Source organism: Orbicella franksi, chromosome 3, assembly GCF_964199315.1.
Source record: "Orbicella franksi chromosome 3, jaOrbFran1.1, whole genome shotgun sequence".
Taxonomy (NCBI): domain Eukaryota; kingdom Metazoa; phylum Cnidaria; class Anthozoa; order Scleractinia; family Merulinidae; genus Orbicella; species Orbicella franksi.
In genome coordinates, this window is record NC_138147.1 from 11,457,501 (window position 1) to 11,482,277 (window position 24,777).

Here is a 24,777-nt window from a genome sequence, read left to right on the forward strand (position 1 = left end):
GGCTGTGATGGGTATGTGTGTGAATCTACAATTATATTAAATATATACATGCATATATATACTTTTGGTTTTATTGAAATTGTAAATAATATATATACATTTATGCTGACAGGAATTTTTTGCTTAATCTATTTATCAAATCTGAGAGCATCCATTTTTCTATCAGTTAAACTCTGGGTGTTTGATTTAAGGGTCCATATGGGCACATATACACTAACAAATCAGGTTGAATCTAACAAGCAATGTTATGAGTGCTATAGTTTTATGTTGAGTTGTCAGACTTAAACTGGAATTAATGTAGTAACATTTGTTTGGAAATAATTACCTTGGAGCTTGACAAAAATAAAAAGGTATGGAACTCCAGTGAAATGATCCTGTTGATTTTTACTAATTCACAGAAACTGATTCATGCACTGAGTTCATCTTTAATTTTGACATTTTGGGAAATTTGTAGAAATTTCAAACACAATATTTCATGTGTTTTAGCTGTTCCCAAAAATTCCTAGATATTCCAAACACATTTTTTAAAACAGTCTGGGAAATAATAGGAGTTCCTAGGAATTCCCAATAATTCCCAGTCATACTTTTCACTATTCCCAAATATTCCCAGAAATTCCAAGGTCTTGGATTAAGCATGATTTGCATGGCTTGGAATAACTTGGAATTCCTAGGAATTCCCAATAATTCCCAGTCATACTTCCACTATTCCCAAATATTCCCAGAAATTCCAAGGTCTTGGATAAAGCATAATTTGCATGTCTTGGAATAACTTGGAATTTCTAGGAATTCCTAGGAATTCCTAGGAATTCCCAGACTACTGGGAATTTATTTCGCAGGTATGCCTGGACCAAAAATTTTACAACCTAGTTACAACCGTTGCCACTGACACAGTTGCCCTGAACATAAGTTTTGAAGCCCTTTTGTTTATGGTCTTATCAATAATGATGAAAAAGTAGTTTCTTGTAAACAACATTACCCAATTCAAGACTACAGTAGAGTACAAACCTCATACCCTATTTAAGACCAAAGTGGCCAAAATCGAGACCCTATTTATGACCAAAACAGCTGAAAAACCCTACCCTTTGGGGCCACACATACCTATATAGTGCATATAAGGGAGTAACCTTAACCCCCCTGCTCCGGGTCACAGTAGAAGTGGGTACCTGTCAAAAGTGGGGGTTAAGTTAAGAGGTAAGGATATACCATACCATTGGGAGCTAACCCTAAACAGGCCAACCCCCTCTTTTTGAACTGCCCAAAGAAGTTGATCCCCAGGCCGACATTGTAGTTGAGACAGTATAGAGGAATGTACAATTAACCACTGGATGACTGAAGGAAAGTTCTACTCATCTGGACTGCTTCATCCCTTTGCTGATCTTTTCGGGGAAATCTGATATCCCCAAAGTACGCATTTACAATGAACCCTAGCTCTCAACATAGATTATTTCTTACAGAGAAAAAAGTATTCAACAAGAGATACGGAAATAGGATACTAACCTTGAGTAGACGATTTCCACCACACGCACGTGGATACAGAGCTTCAACTGTGTTCACTTTTAGAAAAAACCAGCTCCTGTTAAACATGTTCCCATAATACACAGTGCAAACTATGGCCAGCAATACTTCATCCAGGTTGTTGTTAACATTATAGGCTATTGCACTTAGTGTTATCACCGAATCACGAACAATAAGAACCAAAAGTCGGAACAACCCCAGTTTTGCAAATGTGTAAAATCCGCCATTCGATGACAGAAGGCTCTCCGTTATTTTCCTTCAAAACAATACTAAACTGTTTTCTTTTGCCGAAAGTTCTGCTTAAAAAGTCGAAGAAATGTGCCTACAACATCTTTCTATCCTCAGTATGAAAGGACACGAACCTGATGGTTTGCAAATAGAGGAAAAACTTCCCCAATCGAAACGCCGTTTTTTCTCTTTGTGAAACGAGCTGCGCGGCGCAGTTTAAACCGGATGTGACGTCACTTTTTGGCGGATGGTCCAGATACGCAAATTTCAGGAGTCTTGTGCCCCGTCCCTGGACTGGGCCAAAAAAGTGACGTTATCCCGTCATGCATTGCTGTGCAGCCAGACCGAATGAGTTTAAGAAATGTCCCTTAGGCCCAGCTCGGACGCAGAACTTTTCATGAGCCGAACCAAATACATTGAATTAAGTGCATGAAAAGTTCGGCGTTTGAATCAATTAAGAACGGCTATTTGAATTTGGAACGGCCCAGCCGTTCTTCCCGCCTAGCTCAGCCGGGAATTTTGGCTTTGGAACGGCTTTGATTCAGACGTCGAACTTTTCATGAGCCGAACCTAATGCATAAATTATCATAACGTATTTTACAAGCAGTTTTCACTTTGCCTGAAAATCGCTGTCATTTCGATGTGATTTGGTTTAAACTAAATAAAGTTCCGCGAATTAAGTTCAACGTCTGAATCAACAGGTGTACTTTTGGTAATTTGGGTCGGTCCAAATTCGAATTAAGTTCGGCTCATGAAAAGTTCGGCGTCTGAACTGGGCCTTACTAAATCCCAGACAGAAACCGACAGGAATCAATTACTCTTCCCCAAGGTTTGTGCCGAGAGAGCATCCTGGCTCAAAAGAGTGCGGTTTTAGAGCCGAGATTTGCTGGGTAGGTTAAGCTGAAACTGAGTTTTCCCGGGCTGGTCACGGGGTATGGTGGACTGTACAAGCGAGTTTCTTTCGCGCAAATTCATTTTTTGCTTTTTCTTCGTGATGATAGCCCAGGTTATGCGATTTCCCTTTAACAAGTCGAATTAACCGGGATAAAACCTGTCTAAATACAAACACTGAACCTTGAGTTTGAATTTGCTTCCCTAAATATTGCTATGAATGAATGAATGAATGCTTTATTTAACGTGGATATACGCTTAGCTTGAGAGCTAGTTTACAGGTATTCCACCTAATAACTAATGAGAACCTAACAACTAAACAACGCTAATATCACAATTCATCAGGTAAAAATCACAAACTATATAACAGCTATAACAGCGAAATGTTAGTCACAGCTTATCTATTTGGACAGAGTTCTTGAATTCAGAACGCGTATTTTCTCGTCGAAAATTGTTACCACCGGCTTCCCGAATGAAGTTCGATGCAAGTACGCCGTCTGAAGCAGCCGTCGCTCCAAAGTCGCTCTAAAGTCGAACTTAATCAAGTTTGGTTCGGCACATGAGTGGAGCGGCGTTTGTACCGGGCCTACACTTAATAATAGCGCTGTACTTTGTATTTAATAATGGAAATAAAAATGTGGAAATAATAATAATAATAATAATAATAATAATAATAATAATAATAATAATAATAATAATAATAATAATAACAACAAAATAATAATAAGAAGAAAAAAAAAAAGAAAAAATTTGCACTCAGCGAACGGGACTTGAACCCGCACAGGGTTACCCCCACAGACCTTCATTCTGCACGTCTACCAATTTCGCCACCGCTTCATGCCTGAACACTTTTGGCAAAATATATCGTATTAACGAGTTTCTTTTTCAGCGTCCTTAGCAACTTGTTGTCAGGTGTGATCTTCCTCAAGGGATTTTGGGCGATTGTTTCGCTGGCTCCGAGGCTTAGGGAAATAAAACAAATACATTAATTATCCATCCTTCAACCTCGATGTGATTTCTTTTGTTTTATTCCCCTAACTAAACCTCAGAGCTAACATGGTGTTGGCCTATTTGTATGAATAATTACTATACTGAGTTGGAAGGGTCTATTTCACGGCAATTTATAGCTAATAGCCAAGTATGTCAGCCGCTTTTCCTAACGACAGTTTTCCTCATTTCTTCTGCTCTCTTCATTTCTTCTTCTTCCATCAAAATAATGCATGGATACAAAGAAGCTCAAAGAAGATATTACACGTCGGTGCGAAGATAGATATTGATTTTATTTTCAAGTGGCAAAAACAGTATTCTTACTCGTTGCACTTGCTGGTAAAAGATTTTTACCACTCGAAAATAAAATTTATATCTTCAAGCCACAGTGTAATTTTCTTTTTATTATACAGACAAATTGACTGTTTGCACAAAACAACCGTGAAAAAAGCAAGAAATGACGTCATCAATATTCACACTTGTGAGGATAAGGAAAATACCCCGGAAGTAGTTTCGTATAAATTTTAGGAGTGGTGTATTTTTGACTGGCCTCAGAAGTCCTCAAGGGCGCTAAGGGGATAAGTAAGTAGTATTTTCCAGTGAAACACTCGTGTCTAAATAATAGTCTGCTACGATTGGCAACTGATTAGTGCGCCGCGCTATTCAGACTCAGACAACAGACGCAGTTGGTGATACCGTAACTCCTCTAATTAGCGCCCTCCGGAAGTAGTTTCGTATAAATTTTAGGAGTGGTGTATTTTTGACTGGCCTCAGAAGTCCTCAAGGGCGCTAAGGGGATAAGTAAGTATTATTTTCCAGTGAAACACTCGTGTCTAAATAATAGTCTGCTACGATTGGCAACTGATTAGTGCGCCGCGCTATTCAGACTCAGACAACAGACGCAGTTGGTGATACCGTAACTCCTCTAATTAGCGCCCTCCGGAAGTAGTTTCGTATAAATTTTAGGAGTGGTGTATTTTTGACTGGCCTCAGAAGTCCTCAAGGGCGCTAAGGGGATAAGTAAGTATTATTTTCCAGTGAAACACTCGTGTCTAAATAATAGTCTGCTACGATTGGCAACTGATTAGTGCGCCGCGCTATTCAGACTCAGACAACAGACGCAGTTGGTGATACCGTAACTCCTCTAATTAGCGCCCTCCTCCCCCCCTGGAATAAGCGCCTCCTTCTTATGAGCGCCCCTCCTATCAGCCAAAATTTAAAATAAGTACCCCCCTCCCCTCCCCCCATTTTGTGGACGAGTAATTAGACAACAAAGGATGTGTAGTTTCACTTTCGTCCAGCCCTTTTTACACAGTCATTAGTAATTGACATCCTTATAATAGAGGAAACATCAGTTCTTTTTTTCTAATTTGTATCCTACAATTTTTTGTTTCAGTTTGTGTACACGTCAAGTTTAGAAAAAAAAAATTACAAGTACTAACTGTGCGGCGATCTAAACTTTAGGATCAGCTTTTTATGTCGATAAACAGTTTATGTTCTTATTTACGTGCAGATGATGTATTTAAAAAATGATCATGTCAGGCCACGATTTGGGAAAAATTAAATAAGCGGCCCCCTACCCCCTCGATTAAGCGCCTCCCTCCAATAAGCACCCCCGTCTTCTCTTAAATTTGAGATAAGCACCCCGGGCGCTAATTCGAGGATTTTCGGTGTCATATTCCTGTGTGCTCTGTTTCGTGGAGGCATAAAATTTTAATTTAATAATCTTTTCATAAACTAAGGCAAAGCTAGGTAAAATAGGCTCAACATGAGCTAATATGTCACGCCGGATTTGCCGCATGATTTAGTGTTCTATTGTAGTGTTTTTAAAATATGAGTTAAAAAGTATAAATTTCGACCTTCACTATGTGACTGATTAACCGGTCCCTTAATAAATACTGAAAGTATAAAAGTTGTCTCAAGGGCATCTCAAAACTAAGCAAAGTCTGCAAAATCCAAAGGGTATTATAATCATCATATTTGTTTACAAAATGCCATTGAAGAGAACATGCAATGTACATCGACTTTAACAATAAGCCACTTTTAGAGCGAAAAGCTACGTTTAAATATAATTATACTAATCTGCATGCTAAGTGTCCGGCTCAAAATTCAGGTGAATCTGACAAACTGATTTGTTGTTCTGCGACTGAAGAGGTGATCATCTCCTCAGGTAAACTTGTATCGCTAGTATCCGGCACTCGTAGTTCTTTCCGTATACTTGCGATGTCCTCATCAATTTCGTCAATTTCAGCCTGAAGATCCTCTAAGAAAGGATAGAACAAAATGACAGGTTTCGTTTAAACATTCGTGTAAGTAGGTAGAAAGTGGGAAAAGCATAACTGGATGGGGTATTGGGCGGCGAAAATATCTTAACATAGGAATCTTGAGGAGAAAATCAGATCTTTACTATAGACACTTTACTGGCCTTTACTGGGATCACGTGGGCTACACAAAACTTTCAGAATAAGTTCCGTGCGCGAAAGGTCCGAGGTAAGTGATTGTGATAATGTTACGTATTTTAGTTGATTCGTAACCTTTAGATAACGACATTTCACTCCAAATTTTAAGCCTTGAAAATATTACGTCACTCTCCATGAGCTATCTTTCTCTGATTTCGTTTTATTACCGAAAACAAAAATAAAGCTGGATAAAGAGAGCCAATTATATTGAGTTGAATAGATCAATGCTCTTTTCTACTTGCCTAAACGACAGCAACGAGCTTTAAAGTGGCCGCTAAATGTATATCCATCACACACCTACTAAACTAAGGAAAAATCTCGTAGTTTATACTAGCCACAACTTTAATTATTTAAGCGGACAACAAAACCGTTGAATACTATTCACAAACCCTTACCCTGGCAGGATGTTGCTTCCTTTGCCTTCTTTGATGCGCTACCTGTAGATAACTGATCCTTGCACTGTGCTTTTCTTTTCAGTGACAGTTTTTTCTTGGGAACAATCTGCTGCTCGAAAGCATCTGAGCATGCGACACTTTTGGGCATCTTTTCTTCACGCGCTTCTTTGAGAACATTATGATTGTTACCAGGCTTTACAAGCGTGGGGCTAACAAAGTTAGGCTTTAATAGTTTAGGCATTTTAGCCTTAGTTTCTCAAATTACCACTGCTATCAATACCTCTCGGGCAAGATGATACGTAAAAAAAAAACAACTGAATAGTTAGTCAAGATAAAGGTAGGTGTCGCCCAGCATCAGTCACGATGCTGATCACGTTTAAATGAAAACACTGATATTTTTTGCATGCACGTTCGTATTTGATCAAGCTTACTTAGCTCTTAGGCGTAACGTGTTTAAATAAAGTATTTATTGGTTGATCAATATTATCTGACTCCGTTTATTTTTTCGTCAAAATTTGTTGGAAATTGACTTTAAACACCTGCAGCACAATCAGGTGTCAGTCACGGTACAAATTGAAGTCCTCCCGCATGCGCATCTTGGTAGTGTTTTATAAATGCTGACGTGAATACATATCGATTTCTGGAAGCGGGCTTAGAGAACTGGGTTAAACTGAGTTAACCATTCTTCTCACCTGAATCAATGAGTTCCTCTACTTTCAAGTTAGCTAAGCGCTCCTTCTCCTTAGCCTTGTCATCAATAGTCCCTTCGTAGCGTGCTGCAAAGCCATATTCTGATAATCGAGTCTGCTGACAGAAAAGATTAAAAAGTTAGTTGTTTTCTCTGTTTGTATCTCCGGAGATCAGGAAATGACCCAATGTCCTTCAATTGAGGAGCAAAATGATGAGTACAATATATAGATTTGTAGTATTATTAGATTAGCTAGATTTATTTAATATTATTTCTCGTAAACCTAGCTCGTTAATTCAGTCTAAGACTTCCAGAGAGTTTTATTAAACTTCTTATTATTAGTAGTATGAAACGAAAGCTGTAACAAAAGGAAACTTGTGGTTCGACATCGTCTTGCCATTGAAACTAGAAGAACATGGAGGTAAAAACTGTCTAAATAAGAACAGAAAGCGATCTCTTTCCTGTCCCAAGACTGAACTGCATGTGATTAAGCCCGCTTCTGACCTGAAGAGGCAATTACGCTGCACTCCGAGCTGCCAAAGTAGCTGTTGTGAGCTGTCTCCTGTAGTTCTTTCCTCTAACGGTAATCTGAAAGGATCCAGAATAGATGAGATGCGCTGTTCGAATTTCAGTGTCTTGGAGATTGCTTAAAATTCCACACAATCAAAAATGCAAGGAAACAAAACGAGCTAGTGAAAAACGAGCATAAAATACTATCTATAATCACAATCACTCTGTTTGAGAAAGTAAAAGAACTTCGGTATATTCTGTGTTCATTACAATCAATAACTTGTCCTACAAACGCCAGAGATGGTGTAGTAAAGTTAAGATCAGTTTGTGTGAAGTAAATGGCTAAGTATGGGTTTGATAAGAGTAAATTTCTGACTGAAACTAACCAAATCTTTTTACCCGAATTGTTTACCGGTAAGATAACATCAGTAAACCAGTGTGTCCCAATATTTCTTTTACTTTGAATATCGCCATTACCGGTGAAAAGTGATCGTTGGCTGGAGCGGAAAGTCTAATCTGAATCAGTGAACGCATAGATTACAGATCAAGGTTTAAGTTTAAAATAGCGTATCACGTGTCAACAAACCTTTCCCATATCGTCAGGGTCATCATCACAAGAAAAGTTACGAATGCAAGCAGCGTTGACCCAAGCTCTCGATACTTGTTTATCGAAAAACACCACGTGGTACGAGATCTGAAATACATAAACTAGCCTCATATCAAGCACTGTGCGTCATGTGAGGGAAACTCGTATTGACACTTAGGGAAGGAAAAGTCCAACACAGTCTAGCGACTCACAGAAAAATAAAGTATATACCTATATACACCAAATAGACACCAAAAACATCATTTTAAAGAGAGCTTTAGAACACCTGGCATAATTTTAATTATTTATTTATTCATTTATTTATTTTAGCATATCTTAAAACACAATTTTATCTCGTTTACATATAGATATAAATTCTTAAAATTCTTAGATATCTTTTAATTGTAAATTTAGTTAGCATCGGGCAGGCGAAGAGCCACCCTGTGGATATACTGCCCGAAATGCCATTATTATTATTATTATTATTATTATTATTATTATTATTATATAGATATGACGATAACAAAGTAATTTTCTAGCGAACGTACATCAACGGAAAACCTCCTCAAATACACTGGTAACACTACATTGCCTTTACACAAACCGAAGTTCATATCTCAATCTTTCTACCCAGTGAATAGCATAAATATAACCCGTGACGATAACAAAGCCTGAATATCTATTCAGTGTATAATTTTATGATAGATATTACCGACTAGATCAAAAAATTATTGAGGTAAAGCAAGAGATTATCATCTCTTGGGCAAAGCTAAAGAAATTGTTGCGCTACAGAGTCATTGGAAACAGGATGATATTAATTCAATCTGATTTACACACTTAAAAACTACACGTTACTGTTGTTATGTATTATTTTACCGGAGTGACATTATCTTCACCAGTTTCACAATAATAACCATAATCTGGGTCATTCTCCATCATTGCTGGCCACCTGTTGGTAGACAACAAGTGCAGCTGAATTGTCAGTGAGTCATCAGAAGTACCTCAACTGGCGGAAAGCTGACTAGCATATATGAGGAGTTACAATAACTACAACGGCGTGAATCTCTACTAATCGAATTCAGTTTGTCCGTGATACCACAACTACCCTCTGGCTAACTATGAAGTCCAGCGTTCAAGCCCAAATAGATTGAAATAAGTAAGTAAGAACTTTATTAAAGTGTCGATGTATTTAGCCCATGTGGGCTAATTGGGGACACTGTATTGACTCTACCTAAAAATTTTCCCTAATAGTGTTATAAGGTTCTCTTTAAAAAAAAAAAAAATTAAAATTGAAATATTGGCAAACAATGAAAGGAAATAAAAGAGTATATGTTGTCCTAGGAAACGCCTATGGAAAATTCGCTATCGTGACCCGCGTCCTCCAAAAAGCCGAAGCCGGGGTTGGCCATTCCCTTTGAAATGTGCTTAAATATGTATAGCATCAAGGGCACATCCGTCGTTCTATTCATTTAATCTTTCTTTGGCGACTTTCTTGTTTCCTCTGCCGTCGTGATTTATCATGCATGTGCTACAATTTCAGTTAAAGGGGTAAGAGTTCCGGATGATTTTGTTTTCATATCAAGTCCATCATCCTAACCAACCCGTGTACCTCCGCGTCCACACCCATGAGAAAACTAAGGAGAGATTATTTGCCAGTCAGAAACGGCCTAAAAAGTGTAACTAGTATCGTTCCTATAGGTAACGGAAACTCACCACGGGTAGCCGACCATCTTTGCCCACACAACTGCCCCACTTGGGTAAGGTGTGTACATCACGCCTAAGTTACCTTCTTGGCTATCGAATGTCTCTTGTGAAACACTACATGTATTGTAATCATCATCTGGACAAAATAATAACAAAGCAATAATCATTATTTGGACGGAAAAAAAAAAAAATCAGTGTACTGGTAACGACGAATCACACGAATAGACCCACACTCTGTGCGTTTGACCCATTATTGGAATAGATGTTATGTGTATCCGCTGGTGTCACGCTGTAGCTGGTCATATATTTTTTTTTTCGTTTTTGCTGTTTATAGTGATCATTGACATCCTAAATAACTAGGAAGAGAATTTAACCATACATTAGGCATTGCCTCACTCAGTCATAATAGACCAATTTCGTTATATTAAAATTCAACCTTAAGACTTTGCGGGGTTTATTCCCCCGAGCCTCGTTCTGAGGTCTGTTATGATAGGATGAATTTTAATACATCGGAATTGGTCTATTGTTTCATGGGCATTGCCTCAGTCATATTTTCTTTCTGGCTGCGGCCCAGGGTGTATCCGGCTATTGATGTTCTTTTTTTATTCTACTGGAGATTTACAGTGAGAACAGTGCCTTACTTTCGTTCATTGAACAGACCCATCTTTCAGGTAACTCCTGTGGATCGACGTCATTTCGAAGGAATCTCCATTTTCCACAACTGGGGATACTACACTGGGCCCACGTTCCTTGTTTTTCTGTGTCTTGAGCCTGACCAAACTTCTTAGAATTCTGCAATACCACCCATACAAAATCACTCTGAGAAAGCGCAATGCGCTATTTGGCAAAGGTAGATAATTAAAAAGAAAAAGTGAAAGTGAAAGTGAAAGAAAAAAAAAAAAAAAGAGTCTGTGCGCCCAAACCTCTCTCGTTGTATCTTGTACATTGTCGGCGTCATTTCCCTTCCTGATCTTTTTAGGTTTTGCAAGCTTTCTCTTTCTCTTTGAGTTGTTCAACGTGGTTTGATTGTTCGAATTTGATTGTTGGGAATCATTTTGACTCTGAAATGGTTTAAAAGTTGACTGTGTTAAAAATTGTCCAAAACAGCAAACATCTGTCGAGCTCATCATCCAGGAAAGCAATGTTCCCTTTAACAAAGTCAGATTAAACAGCACTTCAAACTTTAGCTTGTTCTTTTTTGACGTTTTTGTTTTTCATTTTGAGCATATTTGTGTTTGTTCGTTATGTTTTATTAAAATCATTTTGCTACATAAAAACCAACACCTAACAAAAAAAAAATGCACACACTGAAGAACTGGACGCCATTACCTGCTGACTTGTGCCAGGGTTGTTATGACTGTCTTGTGGAAAGTGATTGTCGTCAAAACTGGTTGGAACACACTGAACATTTTCCTCACTGTCGCTTTGACTCTCACATACTGACAAACAATATCCTATACGAAGAAAAATGAATTTGCATCAATTTCACAAAGGACGGGTCAGTGGAAAAAACTGGAAACTGTGGGAAATGCGGAATATCATAGCGGAAAATTATGGCCTCGGGACTCTGTTACGAAAAAATCATGCTTATACGGTATTGGTTTTAACAGTCAATATAATAAAAACCCAATTTCGCATGATCAGTACAAACTGTTGCGGTATTAGGACATAATTGGGTATGAAAGCTGTTATTTGGCTGATCTTGTAGGTGCCCATATTTATTTACTTATTTTTTTTATTATTCATGACTACTTAGAGTAAAACATCATTGTAAGGTATTTCCCTGTTGAATGCATGAAATAGAAAAATATGCAAGTTAAGATTGTAACACTAACCTTTGGTTAAATGTTAGAATCTGGCTTGCCAATAACATTATAGGAATAATAAAATATAATAGATAAAATATGAATGAATAATGAAATAGAGAGAAATTGCCTTTTGCTCTGTCATCATGTTCTGTGTCACTTTCTTGCATTTTCAGCGAATCTGATAGCTCAGGATAGAGATCTGGCACTAGTTCACTGTATTCGATCTCCCACACTGCTTCTGGTACAGAACTTTCTGGCACAGGGCTAACCAAGGACTTTGAGCAGGAAAGCTCTGACGAATTGCTCTTCTGTAGAAAAGTGAAAATTTATGTCACATCTATCATATAAAGGCAAATGTCCATGTCAGGTAAAAAAAGGTACAGTCTGCAAACGAACCAAGGGGCCTAATCAGGCTGGCGCTTATCTCCGGCTTCTGTGTAGCATGAAGCGACTGGGAGTATTTCTACTCCCCCCTGTATGGGATGCTAGCCCATCGCAGGTTTACCCCTAGCATTAAATTCGGCGGTACCCATTTATACACGTGGGTTGAGAGAGAGTAACGTGTCTTGCACAAGAACAAAACACAATTTTCCCGGCCAGGGCTCGAACTCGGACCGCTTTTGGAGGTGCCAGGTTCAAATCCTCATCCCTGCCACTAGATGGACTTGCGTTCGTTGTCCCGAATTTTGTTCTTCAACGTCTTGTAAATTGCCAACTGGTAAGCCTCCAGCCAGTTGCGATTTTTACCAAGTTTTCAGATCTATTTACAATATTCGCTTCATTCATAGTGTCCTCAATTAGCTAAGCAGTTCTAAATACCTTGCCACTCAATAATTGATTTACTTATTATTATTATTCATTTACTCGTTGCTTTAATCCCAGTTTATATAACTGTTGTTATACTTCTATATCATACCTTAGGTAATGTTTTCAACTTTTTCTTTGTTGTCAAGGTTTTCAGTTCTTTTTTAGCTTCCTTGTTTTTACGTTTTCCTGCGAGAAAGTAACATTTTGATTTTGAGGACAAATTTAGCTTACATGTTTTTCTACCTATTGAAAGTAACACAAACAGACTTCACATCCCTTCTACAGTCAAATCCATTGGTATTAAGCTTAAACTTATTTATTGCCAACCATAATTATTCAACCATCTCATATAAAAATAGCCAAAGCTCTCCCAAGATGAGCTTCAAAAACTGCCAATGAGGTTGAAACCTCGCTTAAAGACATTTCAGAGAGTCGATAGCGAGAAATTCGAGAAGCCTCGAAACTGCTGAGATACGCTTCAGGGAGGAATAATCTTATTTCAAGTAAGGCGAACCGAGGCACTTGAGTCGGTAAAAATGTGGAATTTATTTGAGTTAATTTATTTCAAGTTCCCGTAAGAGGCAATCGAAATAACTCAGTAAAGCATCTTTTTCTGATATTGTCTCAGTAGCAATTTTTGTCTGTCTACGACCGCGCTTCAAATGAAAAAACCGGCACTTGAGACATCTTCAAATGACCTAAAAAGAAGCTTACCTAGAAACCTTTTTGCTTTTATAGGTTTACATTATAGAAATCATAAAAATATTTGCTCTACTTCAGCGTTATTTACCTAAGATGTTATATGATCATATAGGTGAGTCCTTACCTTTTGAAATCTTCCTAAATGCTGTCAGTTCACTAACGGACGGAGAAGTTGTCGCCATTTCGCATTTCTTCATCGAATTTTCCCGCCAAAATAATGTAAGTGAAAAGGTTGTAAAAGTGGTTAGTCAGAGGGGAAAGCAAATGAAGAACCTTTTTTGCCCAAAATCGGGAAGGGGTAGAGTGAAGGGACAAAATATTAATCTGGGACGGTCTCGAGTGCTTATTATTTTCTGGGTAATACAGTATAAATAGGAATTGTTTGACATTCTCAAGTCGTAAAAGTTAAGGACAGAAAAAAAAAATCTTGAATGGCGCATGGCGTTATAAGAATTCGGGTTGAAAACTGTTCATCAGGTAAAAATTCCCGCTTCTTTTGATTTAGCGTAAATTGAACTGGAGAGTCCTCAAGAGTCCTCATTGGCCCGATGAGGATGAGTGAGTGAACTCGATACATAGTACAACGTTTACCATTTATAACACGAATTAATTTTATTGACTTTATTGTCATCTACACTATAAATGAGTATTTCGTTGTGTTTTAACACCAAAAATACAATTAAAAACTAGCGATACAAACCAACGTTTCTGTGTCTTCATGACGCCATTGTCAAGTTAGGGACCGTTCATTTTTTATAAGGTAGGGGGGGCTGGTGGGATTTGGAGGGGGGCCATGCGAAAAAAAATGGCTTTCGAGGGGGGGCCATCCCAAAAAAATAAGGGAAAAAGGGGGGGTCACGTGAAATATTTTAGGAAAACTTTAAAATGGCATAATGTTTGAATATCAAAAAAATTGCTATAGAATAAACATAGAAGGCAGGATACAAATTTATTACAAACTTTCCTTCTGCTTTAAAAAAACGTTTGGCGACAAAAAACATTTGTAGCTACTGAAAAGAAGTATTTTAAAACACTGTTATTTTCGAATGCAACTTTCACTGGCACTCATCTTCATCTTCGCTGTCGTCGAGTTCTTCGTCGCCGCTTGTAATGCTATGGGAGTCTCTTTCACCAATGCTGCAAGAAGCAGCAATGCTTTCCGTCAGAGTGTACTCTTCAGGGAACATGAAGGTGTAAACATAATCTCTGACTTCCTGCTCAAGGTTTGTGGTGAAATAATTCCCTTCCAAGAGCTGTGCGATGTATGGCCCATCTCTTCTAAATAACGACGTGGCAACATCCTCAACTTTAATACACTCTTCTGGGACGGCCGTTCTAGGAGGGTACACAAGACATTGTGGAAGATCATTTCCTAGCGGGTTTCCAACACAGATTCCATAAACTCGTTGGACGTTGTTTTCAGTCCGCTTCCTCTTTCTTTCATTAGACGTTCTGTGGTTTTCTTTTTTCCTTCTCTTTTTGTTGATGTGCTGTTTGAGTATGCCTTTGAATATGCTGTTATAATTGCTCTTCTTATTTTCTAGTGCTTCCATGTCCTGCGTGACCTTCGTTAACTTAGCTTCTATACATTTGATCTGTTTTACATTAAAACTGTGGGTAAATTCTTCGCCCTGCTTTAAAGCAAGCCCATTGGACTGAAAGAGTGTGGAATCGTGTTCCTTTACATCTTTCAATATGACATTAAACTTTTCCACCATTGCTCTGTGCTCTTTGATGGAGAAGTTCACTTTTCTTCCATCACTGGGCTTCAACTGGTACCCTGGCATGAAAAACTCACTCGCCCTCTCTGAACAGCCATCCGCACTTAGAAAGATTGCTTCTTTTGTTTGTAAGATGTCAAACTGCCTGGATCGTTCAGCTGTAAACCTTTTCTTAAACGACTCGTCGCTTTCGCCATTATTGCACATTTTGGAATTTTGCGCATTTGAAAAGCAGCAAGAGTGAGAAAGTAAAGGTAATTGTAAGACATTCATGCTTGCAGCAGAAGAGTCCTCTCAGAGCTGGCCAACCAACACTGAGAAATGCCAGGACATTGACACAAAATGACAACAGGGCAAGTGCTGACAGCAGTGAAACGGATGAAAGTGACAATGATGAGTATGACAGTGATGCCATTGACTCTGGGGGAGAAGATGACTCAAGTGACGTCATTCTTGCATTCATCAATTCAGATGAGGAAGATGCCAATGAGAGGCCAAATGCCACACGCTCAGGGCGAGCCATGACTAGGAGATCCGAAATTGACTTCTCTTTCTTTTGATTTGTTTTTTAAACAACAGCTCTCTGTAGTATAGGGATTGTAATGATTGTCTTCATAGTGAGCACAATAACGTGAAGTGGGGGGATAATAGAGAAATATTAAAAAAGTTGAAATCTAGATATTGTTTGTTCAATTTTTTTTTTTTGGGGGGGGCGTCATCCCAAAAAATGACCGCTATAAGGGGGGGCCATGTGCAAAAATTGGTAAGCTGAGGGGGGGTCATACGATTTTTAAATGGTGCTTCCGAAATCCCACCAGCCCCCCCTCCCTCATAAAAAATGAACGGTCCCTTATTGGAAAATAAGAAATACATAAGGGGCGTAGGCAGGATTTTTCAAAGGGGGCTCACACTGTCAAAGTGAGGGTATTCACCAGATTATGATGTCGTTTTCACCACCTGTTGTAGGTTGTTTGCTTAAAGAAAGCTTACAAAAGTGGGGATCACGGGCACCCCAGGACCCCCCTAGCTACGCCCCTGTACATACACCTTTAATAACTCGCAGAATTTGCATTCCTTATTTTTCATTACCTCAGTCGACAAAGGCGTCATGAAGACACCCAAACGTTGTGTTTTATCGTTAGCTTTTGCTTGTTTATGCATGCTAAATAGAGATATAAAACAGACATCTTCATCAAAACTTAAAAAACCCTAAATCTATCTACGAGCGTAAAAACAAAACCCGTTTTACTAATAGGACGAAATGCCATGGATAAAAGCAAAAAATGTTCACAACTTCTACAGTATATCTACAACCATGGACAAATTGTGTTGGAAAATGAGCAAAAACATGAAACCATAACCGTAATACCTTCAGAATAAGTGTCAGCACCCTCATTTCTCCCTTTCAATGTTGGAAAATGGTAAAATACAAAAATTGTGTTAGATGAAAGTGTTATGTCATCATTGCACGTACAGGAGTGGGGAAGGGGTGGGGGGTGGGGGGTGCAAAATGCGTATAGAATGACGTTTTCTAATTATTGTAACCAAGGCTGTAGATACCACTCGTAAAACTGAGAGAAGTTGCCCCCAATACCGGGATGATTCCATTGTGTAACTGAACAGGCTCTTGGGTTTTCTGCTTTGAACGATAAGCCAGTCCAAAAAAATATATAAACGAAAATGCGAATATAACTTCAAAAAGTCTGAAAGAGGTAAAAAATAAATCATTGCCTTTAGACCGAATCTTTTCAATATTGGCTTTTGGGATGGACCAGATTTCGAAAATTTCATACCAATCCTCTAGAGTCGCTACAAGTGAGACGGGTTTTACTTTCTGGTTCTATTCTGTGTTGTCTAATCAGACTTAAACTATATCATGATACCCAGTATTTGCTACAGGAGGTACGTCTTACATGCCATAATGGCTCAGTTTTAATACTATCTAATTTTCCTTACTTGAATAACTATATACCTCCACTACCGTTTTGACGTTTTTCTTCGAGTTCCTACAAGCCCTGCGTAATGTTACTCAGTGGGATTTCTTTTCTTCTTTGATTTTCTTTTTTTCTTTTTAATTAAGCTTTTTTTTTTCTTTGTCGCATTTGTTTTTTGTTTGTTTGTTTATTTGTTTTCTTTTTTGAAAGGGGCATTTAACTCAGGCTTCGGTAGAAGCACTCCCTGTTACAGGATACTATAGCCACAATCATTAATTAAATCACCAAGGGGCCTGTTTCTCGAAAGTCCCGGTAACTTAACGGACCCGTAGCCAAATTTTAAGATATAAATCTCAGGAATAGTACTGCGGGTTTTAGCTCAAAAGCCGGTCAATTCTGTTTCGTTTCCTGACATTTTAGTGTGAATGTCAAAACTATTAATACCTAGATCTTGGATGTAAAAACGGCAAACAAAAAACAGCTTTTCGGGATCACTAGCTACCGGGACTTGCGAGAAAGGGGCCCCAGATGCTAGTCCATCACATATCACTATCTCTAACATTTTGTTAGTTATCCCAACCATACCCCAGTACCCATTGGCTCTCTTGGGTGGAGACAGGTACTGTGAGAGTTAAGTGCCTTGCCCAGGAACACAACACAAAGATCCGACCAGGCTCAAAGCCCGACCTTGGGATCTAGAGTTTAAATCACTGATCATTAAGCCATGGCGCCTCTCACTCGAAATGATTTCTGTGTAACTTACACTTTACGAAAGCGTTCATACAACATGAAATCTGAAGTCTACTGTACTGCATGCTACTGCCTACCAATAAGTGTCTTAGGGCCTCAACACCGAGACTTTCCGCAAAAATTGCTGTCGTTCAGTTGGAAGTCCTAAGACTGATCATAAAATGTTATCCGGCGACTGTATTAAACCAATCAACTATTGTGTGCAGCAAGTGTTTGACGACAAGTTTCCAAAACTTGAAAATTTAGTTATCGACAATAAAACTACCAGCGCGCTTGCATGATGCACACAACTTTCAAGCCAGTAAAGTGCATCGAACAAGAAACGTAAATTTGGTTCAACAACAGGCGATGTATGACTCCGTCCAATCAAAACATTCACCCACGACTGATTACAGCCCGCCGGTTTCCTTTCCATTCACACAGACAGCTGGAGTGAACGGTAGTTACTTTTTTGCTTTCCCCTCTTCCCTAAAATTTCTAGTTCATAAATGCAGCAAGCTGACAACTGAGACCTTTCTTTTACTGCTTTTGGTTTTAGATTTGTTTCTTTTTTGTTGTTGTTTTTTTTGCTTTTTTCATAACTTTTCATTTTGTTTACGTTTACGGGGTAATGTTCAAATGAACCCTAAGACCTGACAAACACAAATATGTACGATTAGGGATAATAGCATTTGAAATCTTTATAGTATTGATAGATTTAGAAAACGGTCAACTAACAATCTGCGCTTACCTACCAAGTGTCCTATCCCTAGCTATATAGCTATCAACTAGGCTAGCAGGCTAGCAACGTTTGTCAATCGAATGTCGCGAATTCTTTTCAAGTACTGTCGCACGTTTTTCTTCAATTTTGCTTCATTTATCGGTGTCAAATACAATACCAGAGTTGCAGTACACGCCATGAATATTTTTTTTCTCTGGAAAATGCACCTACTATATAACCCGCAACTCAGTACGCCTTTTCCCTGTGTTGGAATGAAGTTACGCAGAGTGGCCTTTATTAAGGATTGTCTAAAACCTAAACCAAGAGTTGTTCTCTTAGGTATATTATCTAAACTTATCATAATTGGTAAATTTCTACCTAAATCTAAGAAAACCTACAATTGTAGGCTATGTGAAAGTTCTTAGAAACATATGAAAATAACTTCAAATATTGCAAAACAAGTAACGTAACAGTGGTGCGTTACAGTACTTTACGGTATGATACGTTACGTTACGCTATTGTACGGTAAGGTATGGTACCGTATGGCAGTAGAAGGTCCAGATCAGAGGTATGTGATCAAGAACTCAGGATAAGACTGCCCGTTTTCAAAGATAACAAACAATGCTGGATTAGCTGTGTTATCGCAGCACGAATCGTGCAACACATTTGGCTTAGATGGATCCTTGGGCGGAGGTCGAGTCAGGGAACTGTTACCGCTAGTGTAAGAACCCACCACTACTCTAGCCAAGAACATTTGCTTATGACCTAGAGAAACACCGTGATTGGGGAAACGGTGTGAATAGTTGGCGTTACAAGCAAAATAACTTCCCTTTCCATAAGCTGTTCCATGTTTTCCACACATTCGCCAGTCAAACCCTTGCTGGCAGATGGCCTTAGCAGTGTCGGGCTTAGTGCCGTGGAAAAGTCGCCGCTCCTCAGGTTCTTTGCCAGGTTTCTTAGCCATGCGGCTTTTTCTTCTGTAAATTGCAAACGAAGGAAAAAGGGGGAAAGAAGAAAGCATTCGGTTATCACACTGTTAATTTAGTAAACTATACTGTCTGCTAATGCAATGATGTTGCGCAAAGTTCTGAACGTAACGGACCTCTAAAGAATCAAAGGCATTTCATTGTTGTCAGCGAATCTTCTCGAAAATAGCGGCGAACTCTGCCAAAGTACATGTAGTTGCTCTGTAGAATTAGTGATAGAAGGCTGCTAAATCCCTCTAAAAAATTTCTGGAAGAAATACGAAACAGCCTCTTTAAAAGATTATGCCCTGAAATTCTGTCCTCCCTTAAGCCTGGTTTTCACTAGCGACGCAAGCAGACGCAAGCACAAGCGCAAGCACAAGCGCAAGCACAAGCGCAAGCACAAGCGCAAGCACAAGCGCAAGCACAAGCGCAAGCACAAGCGCAAGCACAAGCGCAAGCACAAGCGCAAGCACAAGCGTAAGCAATAGGGATGACCTAAGTGAAAACAAAGTTCGACGCAAACACAAGCACAAGCAATTTCGAACTGTTTAGGCGTGAGGTAATCTGGATCCAGTGTTTTCATTGGCCAAACATATCCACGTGTGGTAAATATCCTTGTGCTTGTGTTATGCCTGGGCGATATATCGCTTTCACTTGTTGCAGCGCAAACGCAAGCATAAGCGCAAGCACAAGAAAAAGGAAAAAAGAAATTGATCCTTGTTCTTGTGCTTGCGCTTGTGCTTATGCCTGCGTCAAGGCCGCTTTCATGGTGAAATAAGAATTGAATTGCGCTTGTGCTTGCGTCGCTAGTGAAAACCAGGCTTTATTGATGAAGATTTTGTTTGTGAACATAAGCTGATATAAAAGCTAGCAAACTCAACGCTTTTAGATCTTGACTTACTGTGTGTACTGAGTCCACAAATCCGGGTTTTGCACTCGCTCAATCCTGATGATTTTGTGACTTCCATCCATGGTCTCTTGAAATGTTTTCTCAGTCTTCTTGTATTCATCAGAAATGGTTTGCAAAACCACACAGGAGTAGTCTTTGCCTTCAGGAATGGGCGTCCAATGGGTTGGTAAACTTTCTGATTCAGTGGAAGCTGAGCTTGCTGGAACGGCCATGACAGCTGCTCTCCGTCTGATTGAAAAACAAGAGATCATGATTATCATATTCTTTTGAGAAATAAACCATTTCTTATTTTGTCTGCTTATTTGTTTTTTTTTTGCAACCTACGCAACACTGCCGCCCTCCCTGGGAGAGTTTTGGTACCTCTTAGGGAGTTCAGGCTCAAAAGGTCCAATTCGAGAGCTTTTGCAGTACCTTTTAGGGTATTGAGCGGAAAAAAAAATATGACAGGGGATATTTGATAATCAACTGTACGAGTAAAAGGTATTGGAAACAATCGTCTTTAATGCTATTAAAAATTATGCAAGTGTCAGTTAATACGTTGTTTTAGAATTGGTACCTCTTAGGGGTGAAAAAAAATCAAGCCACGCCCACAAAAGAAGATCTTGGTATCTCTTAGGGGTTCTTTTCAAAATTACCGTTGAGCACCCCTGTATTTTTTAAATGGCACTTCCTTCGGGCACTGCCACTTTTTCCAAATTACTGATTATTTTGAATTCTTTATTTACCTTTGAACGATGTCTTTCATGTTCTCTTTGAAAACAAACTCCGCAGGTGTTCGTCTAACAAGTCTTTTGGTTTTATGCACATCGTTCTGTTGGCACCATTCTTTAAAGTGCAAAGTGTAGCGGTGATGGCCTGCACTAAATGCATGAGTGTCATTTCCTACAAACGAATTGCAGCGATGATATGTTAAATGACTAACACATTTAAGAAAGAACAAACTCATCTGGCATCTTTCAGCTAATTTCTTTCCTTCTTAATACATAACTCATGGTGCCCTTGCTTAATTCGTACTTAACACATAGTCTCTTTTGATTCTTCACCTACCACATTCTTTTGTGTTTTACGTAGTAACCACAGTCGTTTTTGTTTCCTAGTTATCAAATGGTGCCTGTTACTTCTTTCCTGTAACTGATAGTCCCAGCTCTCATTTCTACTACAGTCCTTTTTGCTTCCTATCCAACACAAAGCTGCTTTCACTGATCTTATCAACCACCTTCTTACCAGTACAGTTATCGTACCTGCTACATAGTCTCTTTCAAAACACTGACTGTTTGTAGTGTTGACAGCATGTCCATCACCAGGAGTGTCATATGACTGCCACTTGCCAGTCTCATCTTGCCAATACCACTGCCATCTTGTGCTAAAAACATGGCCAGCTGCAGCAATTACTGATGATATGGTGGACAGTCTTCGAACCTTTGGAAACTTAGCATTTGAAGCTGATAGAGCTAGAACAAAGATGAACTGGTTAGACATCGCCTCTGAGTGGAAACTACTGTATACAGTTTGGGAGAGCTTCTTTAAAGGGACACTGAGTTTTTATCCTGGTGGACATAACATGAACGTTACATTATTGTGCAGTTCCAGGAAATATCTGTATCCACCCAAAGAAGCTCACTGGAAATTTTAATGGGGAAGGGTTTTTTCTTTCTGGAACGACATATTACTAACTTTAGACAGGATAATAATGTCTCCCAAGACCTCCGATACAATTTTATTCAAGGAACGACAGGTAGAGTTTGTGGACACCCTCCTATAGAGGGGCAGTGGCCTACAGGTTAGCTTTACTCCAAGTTAAGTGGCCCAGGTTTGAGTGATGGCCCTAGGAAAGACACTTCACTCTCACAGTGCTTCTTCTCTCCACCTGGGAGTAAAAATGGGTATTGGCAAATTTACTGTTAGGGTTGGGGTAACCCTGCAATGGACTTTCATATCATACAAGGGGAGTAGATCTTCTTCTAGTTGCTTAACTTTCCCTCCCATCAGGATCAGGAGGTTTTATATGGTCCTTAATAAGTATTTCCTTGGGAGGTCAATCATGATACATTTGTGCTAAGGAGGGACTTGCTTAATATGCATTCAGCTGGTCTTAAAACCACATGGATACTGGAAATAGGGCCAAGATATATAGCAGTCTCTATAATGCAACCCACTCACCCACCCTGAGTCCCCTCTTTGCTTTCAAATTTACAACGTAGCAGATACATACCAACAAGCGCTCCAGAGCCGAGTGGAACAGCAGTCATGTCTTGAAAACGGACATGGCAAAGAGAACCCTTAATTGTCACAGTTTCCGAAATGTCATTTCTGACATCACAGTAAGCACGCTCCAGTGTCATGTTCAGGTCAATTGAAAAGCTCTCCCATTTGTCATCACCCTGTACAGCAAATTCCCACAAATAAGGTAGTTCTGTGTGACGGTGGATGCAGCTGTTACCATAGTTACATTTGCCACGTAAGTGAAATCCACAAATTTCAGTATCCTTGCCAGTGTTATTATTTGCTTGAATGGAAGGAACACCAATAGCATTTGCTGATGAAGACATTAACTGTTCTGGCCTGTCACCATCAGAACTTGTGCACACAGTTCGCTTCCTTTCTCTTGTTTGGAGACGTTCCAGGACTTTAAGTTCACTAATGTTGCCCATATCATGTTCTTTTAAAATTCTTCTATTGTGTGAATCGGAGAAATCGTGTTCTCTCTTACACTTTTCACCAAATTTGCAATCACTATTAATGAAATGCTCACACATGTGTAGGCAGTGGCACTGTTCGCCTTTTTTGCAGGTTGCTTTGCTGTAGAATTTACAGATCTCTGGTAGAGAGTGAGTGGAAACTGATCTCTGCCATGGTGGTGGCATTGGAAAGTTACCACCAGTATTGCTCACTGGGCTCTGTACCAGACTTCTTCGCACAGGGGTAGCATCTCCTGCTAATCAAAAAACAAAGAGAAAGCATAGAAAGAGGTCAACAAAATGTAGAACAAATAGTTAATTAATGTTGAATTATCAATAAAGTGATTTGCAAATGAAGAGTCCCAGAAAATAATGAGGGGTGACAAATGGAAAAAAACCCTGGTGGGGGGAGGGGGGTGGGGGCTTCCATGTGTTTGGGGATGCTCAGTGGAAAATTTGAATTACACCCCTTACACAGACCAATCTGGGTGTGGGTGTGGCTTTAAAAAGCTTTATTGACCGCTAAACCATACTACTGCTTTGAAATGGACAGAGAGCCAGAGTTGACGGTGTAAACCAGAACAGTTGACCTGCACCACTTTAAAACCTCTTTTATCATTTGTTCATTATGGAATCGCGCCCATTGAAACACGTCGGCTGAAAAAAGTGGGGTACCCAAGATGCTTTGCTCACCCATAAAGCTTTGCCGCCGTTTTCAGTTCCCTTTGACTTCAAAACCAGAACTCCCAAAAGGGAGTTAAATAATTCTCCCTCTCAGTCCATTCGAGACAATAGGAGCAATTAGTATTGTGAAAAAGTGTAAAAATGTTCTTTTTAATCATTGCTAGCTATGAACTAAGGAAACAAAGCAGGCTTATGCAAAACTATGCGAAAAATATTTCACTACAAAAGACATGACAATCGACTGCCGCGTGGAAATAAACACAAGCTGCGTGGAAATATACACGGTACTGAGAGAAGTTTAAAAAGCTGTTTTGATTTTGATGTTCAAGTAAAGAGTGAAGTGAGAGGGATGGATTTTTTCTGCAGTGGCCATCACTTAGAAAATCCCGCTGAGAAGGAAACCAGTGGTCACTTTGGTTTGCCGACACCATTTTGTCAAGTAGCTTTAAGTGCTGCGTTTGCCAGTTTTTTCTGATATTGTCTCAGTAGCAATTTTTGTCTGTCTACGACCGCGCTTGAAATGAAAAACCGGCACTTGAGACATCTTCAAATGACCTAAAAAGAAGCTTACCTAGAAACCTTTTTGCTTTTATAGGTTTACATTATAGAAATCATAAAAATATTTGCTCTACTTCAGCGTTATTTACCTAAGATGTTATATGATCATATAGGTGAGTCCTTACCTTTTGAAATCTTCCTAAATGCTGTCAGTTCACTAACGGACGGAGAAGTTGTCGCCATTTCGCATTTCTTCATCGAATTTTCCCGCCAATTTCGTTTGGCAGCCGCGGCAATAAAGAATCACGTGACACTCTTCAAAGGCAAAACTTATTTTATAAAGTTCTTCGATTCGAGTTGTTTTTAACTCTGAATAGTTTAAAGATGAAAAGTTCTGTCTCTTTCTCGTACAAGGCTTGGCGTCCATTGTGACGGCATAAGCAAAAAACTCTCGTCATAATTAAATAATAATTGACAAGAACGAGCGCGCGCATCCAGCCAAAATAATGTAAGTGAAAAGGTTGTAAAAGTGGTTAGTCAGAGGGGAAAGCAAATGAAGAACCTTTTTTGCCCAAAATCGGGAAGGGGTAGAGTGAAGGGACAAAATATTAATCTGGGACGGTCTCGAGTGCTTATTATTTTCTGGGTAATACA

The 24,777-nt window shown here is 39.2% G+C and overlaps 2 protein-coding genes and 1 pseudogene across 4 annotated transcripts; all 3 read right to left on the minus strand.

Annotated features, from left to right (window-relative positions):
• Nucleotides 1-5,712: 5,712 nt before the first annotated feature.
• Nucleotides 5,713-6,634, minus strand: LOC145481252 (uncharacterized). The gene is made up of 2 exons (XM_081459704.1): nt 6,476-6,634; nt 5,713-5,884 (listed from the first exon to the last, which is right to left on the minus strand). The coding sequence occupies exons 1-2, from the start codon at nt 6,621-6,623 to the stop codon at nt 5,724-5,726; spliced, it is 309 nt and encodes a 102-aa protein (XP_081315830.1). The 5' UTR covers nt 6,624-6,634; the 3' UTR covers nt 5,713-5,723.
• Nucleotides 6,635-7,103: 469 nt separating this feature from the next.
• LOC145482306 (uncharacterized) lies at nt 7,104-13,462 on the minus strand (annotated as a pseudogene). The gene is made up of 11 exons (XR_014048755.1): nt 13,405-13,462; nt 12,688-12,764; nt 11,899-12,079; nt 11,297-11,402; nt 10,887-11,022; nt 10,605-10,755; nt 9,973-10,099; nt 9,136-9,208; nt 8,260-8,367; nt 7,668-7,751; nt 7,104-7,279 (listed from the first exon to the last, which is right to left on the minus strand). The product of XR_014048755.1 is annotated as an uncharacterized LOC145482306 (transcript).
• A 4,745-nt stretch (nt 13,463-18,207) lies between these two features.
• Nucleotides 18,208-24,075, minus strand: LOC145481231 (protein mono-ADP-ribosyltransferase PARP11-like). 2 transcript variants are annotated; one of them, XM_081459680.1, is made up of 5 exons: nt 22,476-24,075; nt 21,505-21,705; nt 20,989-21,145; nt 20,255-20,491; nt 18,208-19,362 (listed from the first exon to the last, which is right to left on the minus strand). In XM_081459680.1, exons 1-5 carry the CDS (start codon nt 23,125-23,127, stop codon nt 18,948-18,950), a joined length of 1,662 nt encoding a protein of 553 aa, XP_081315806.1. In that variant the 5' UTR covers nt 23,128-24,075; the 3' UTR covers nt 18,208-18,947. The 2 variants fall into 2 exon arrangements, with proteins under 2 accessions (XP_081315806.1, XP_081315805.1); XM_081459679.1 differs by having other exon boundaries at nt 21,505-21,714.
• Nucleotides 24,076-24,777: the final 702 nt, after the last annotated feature.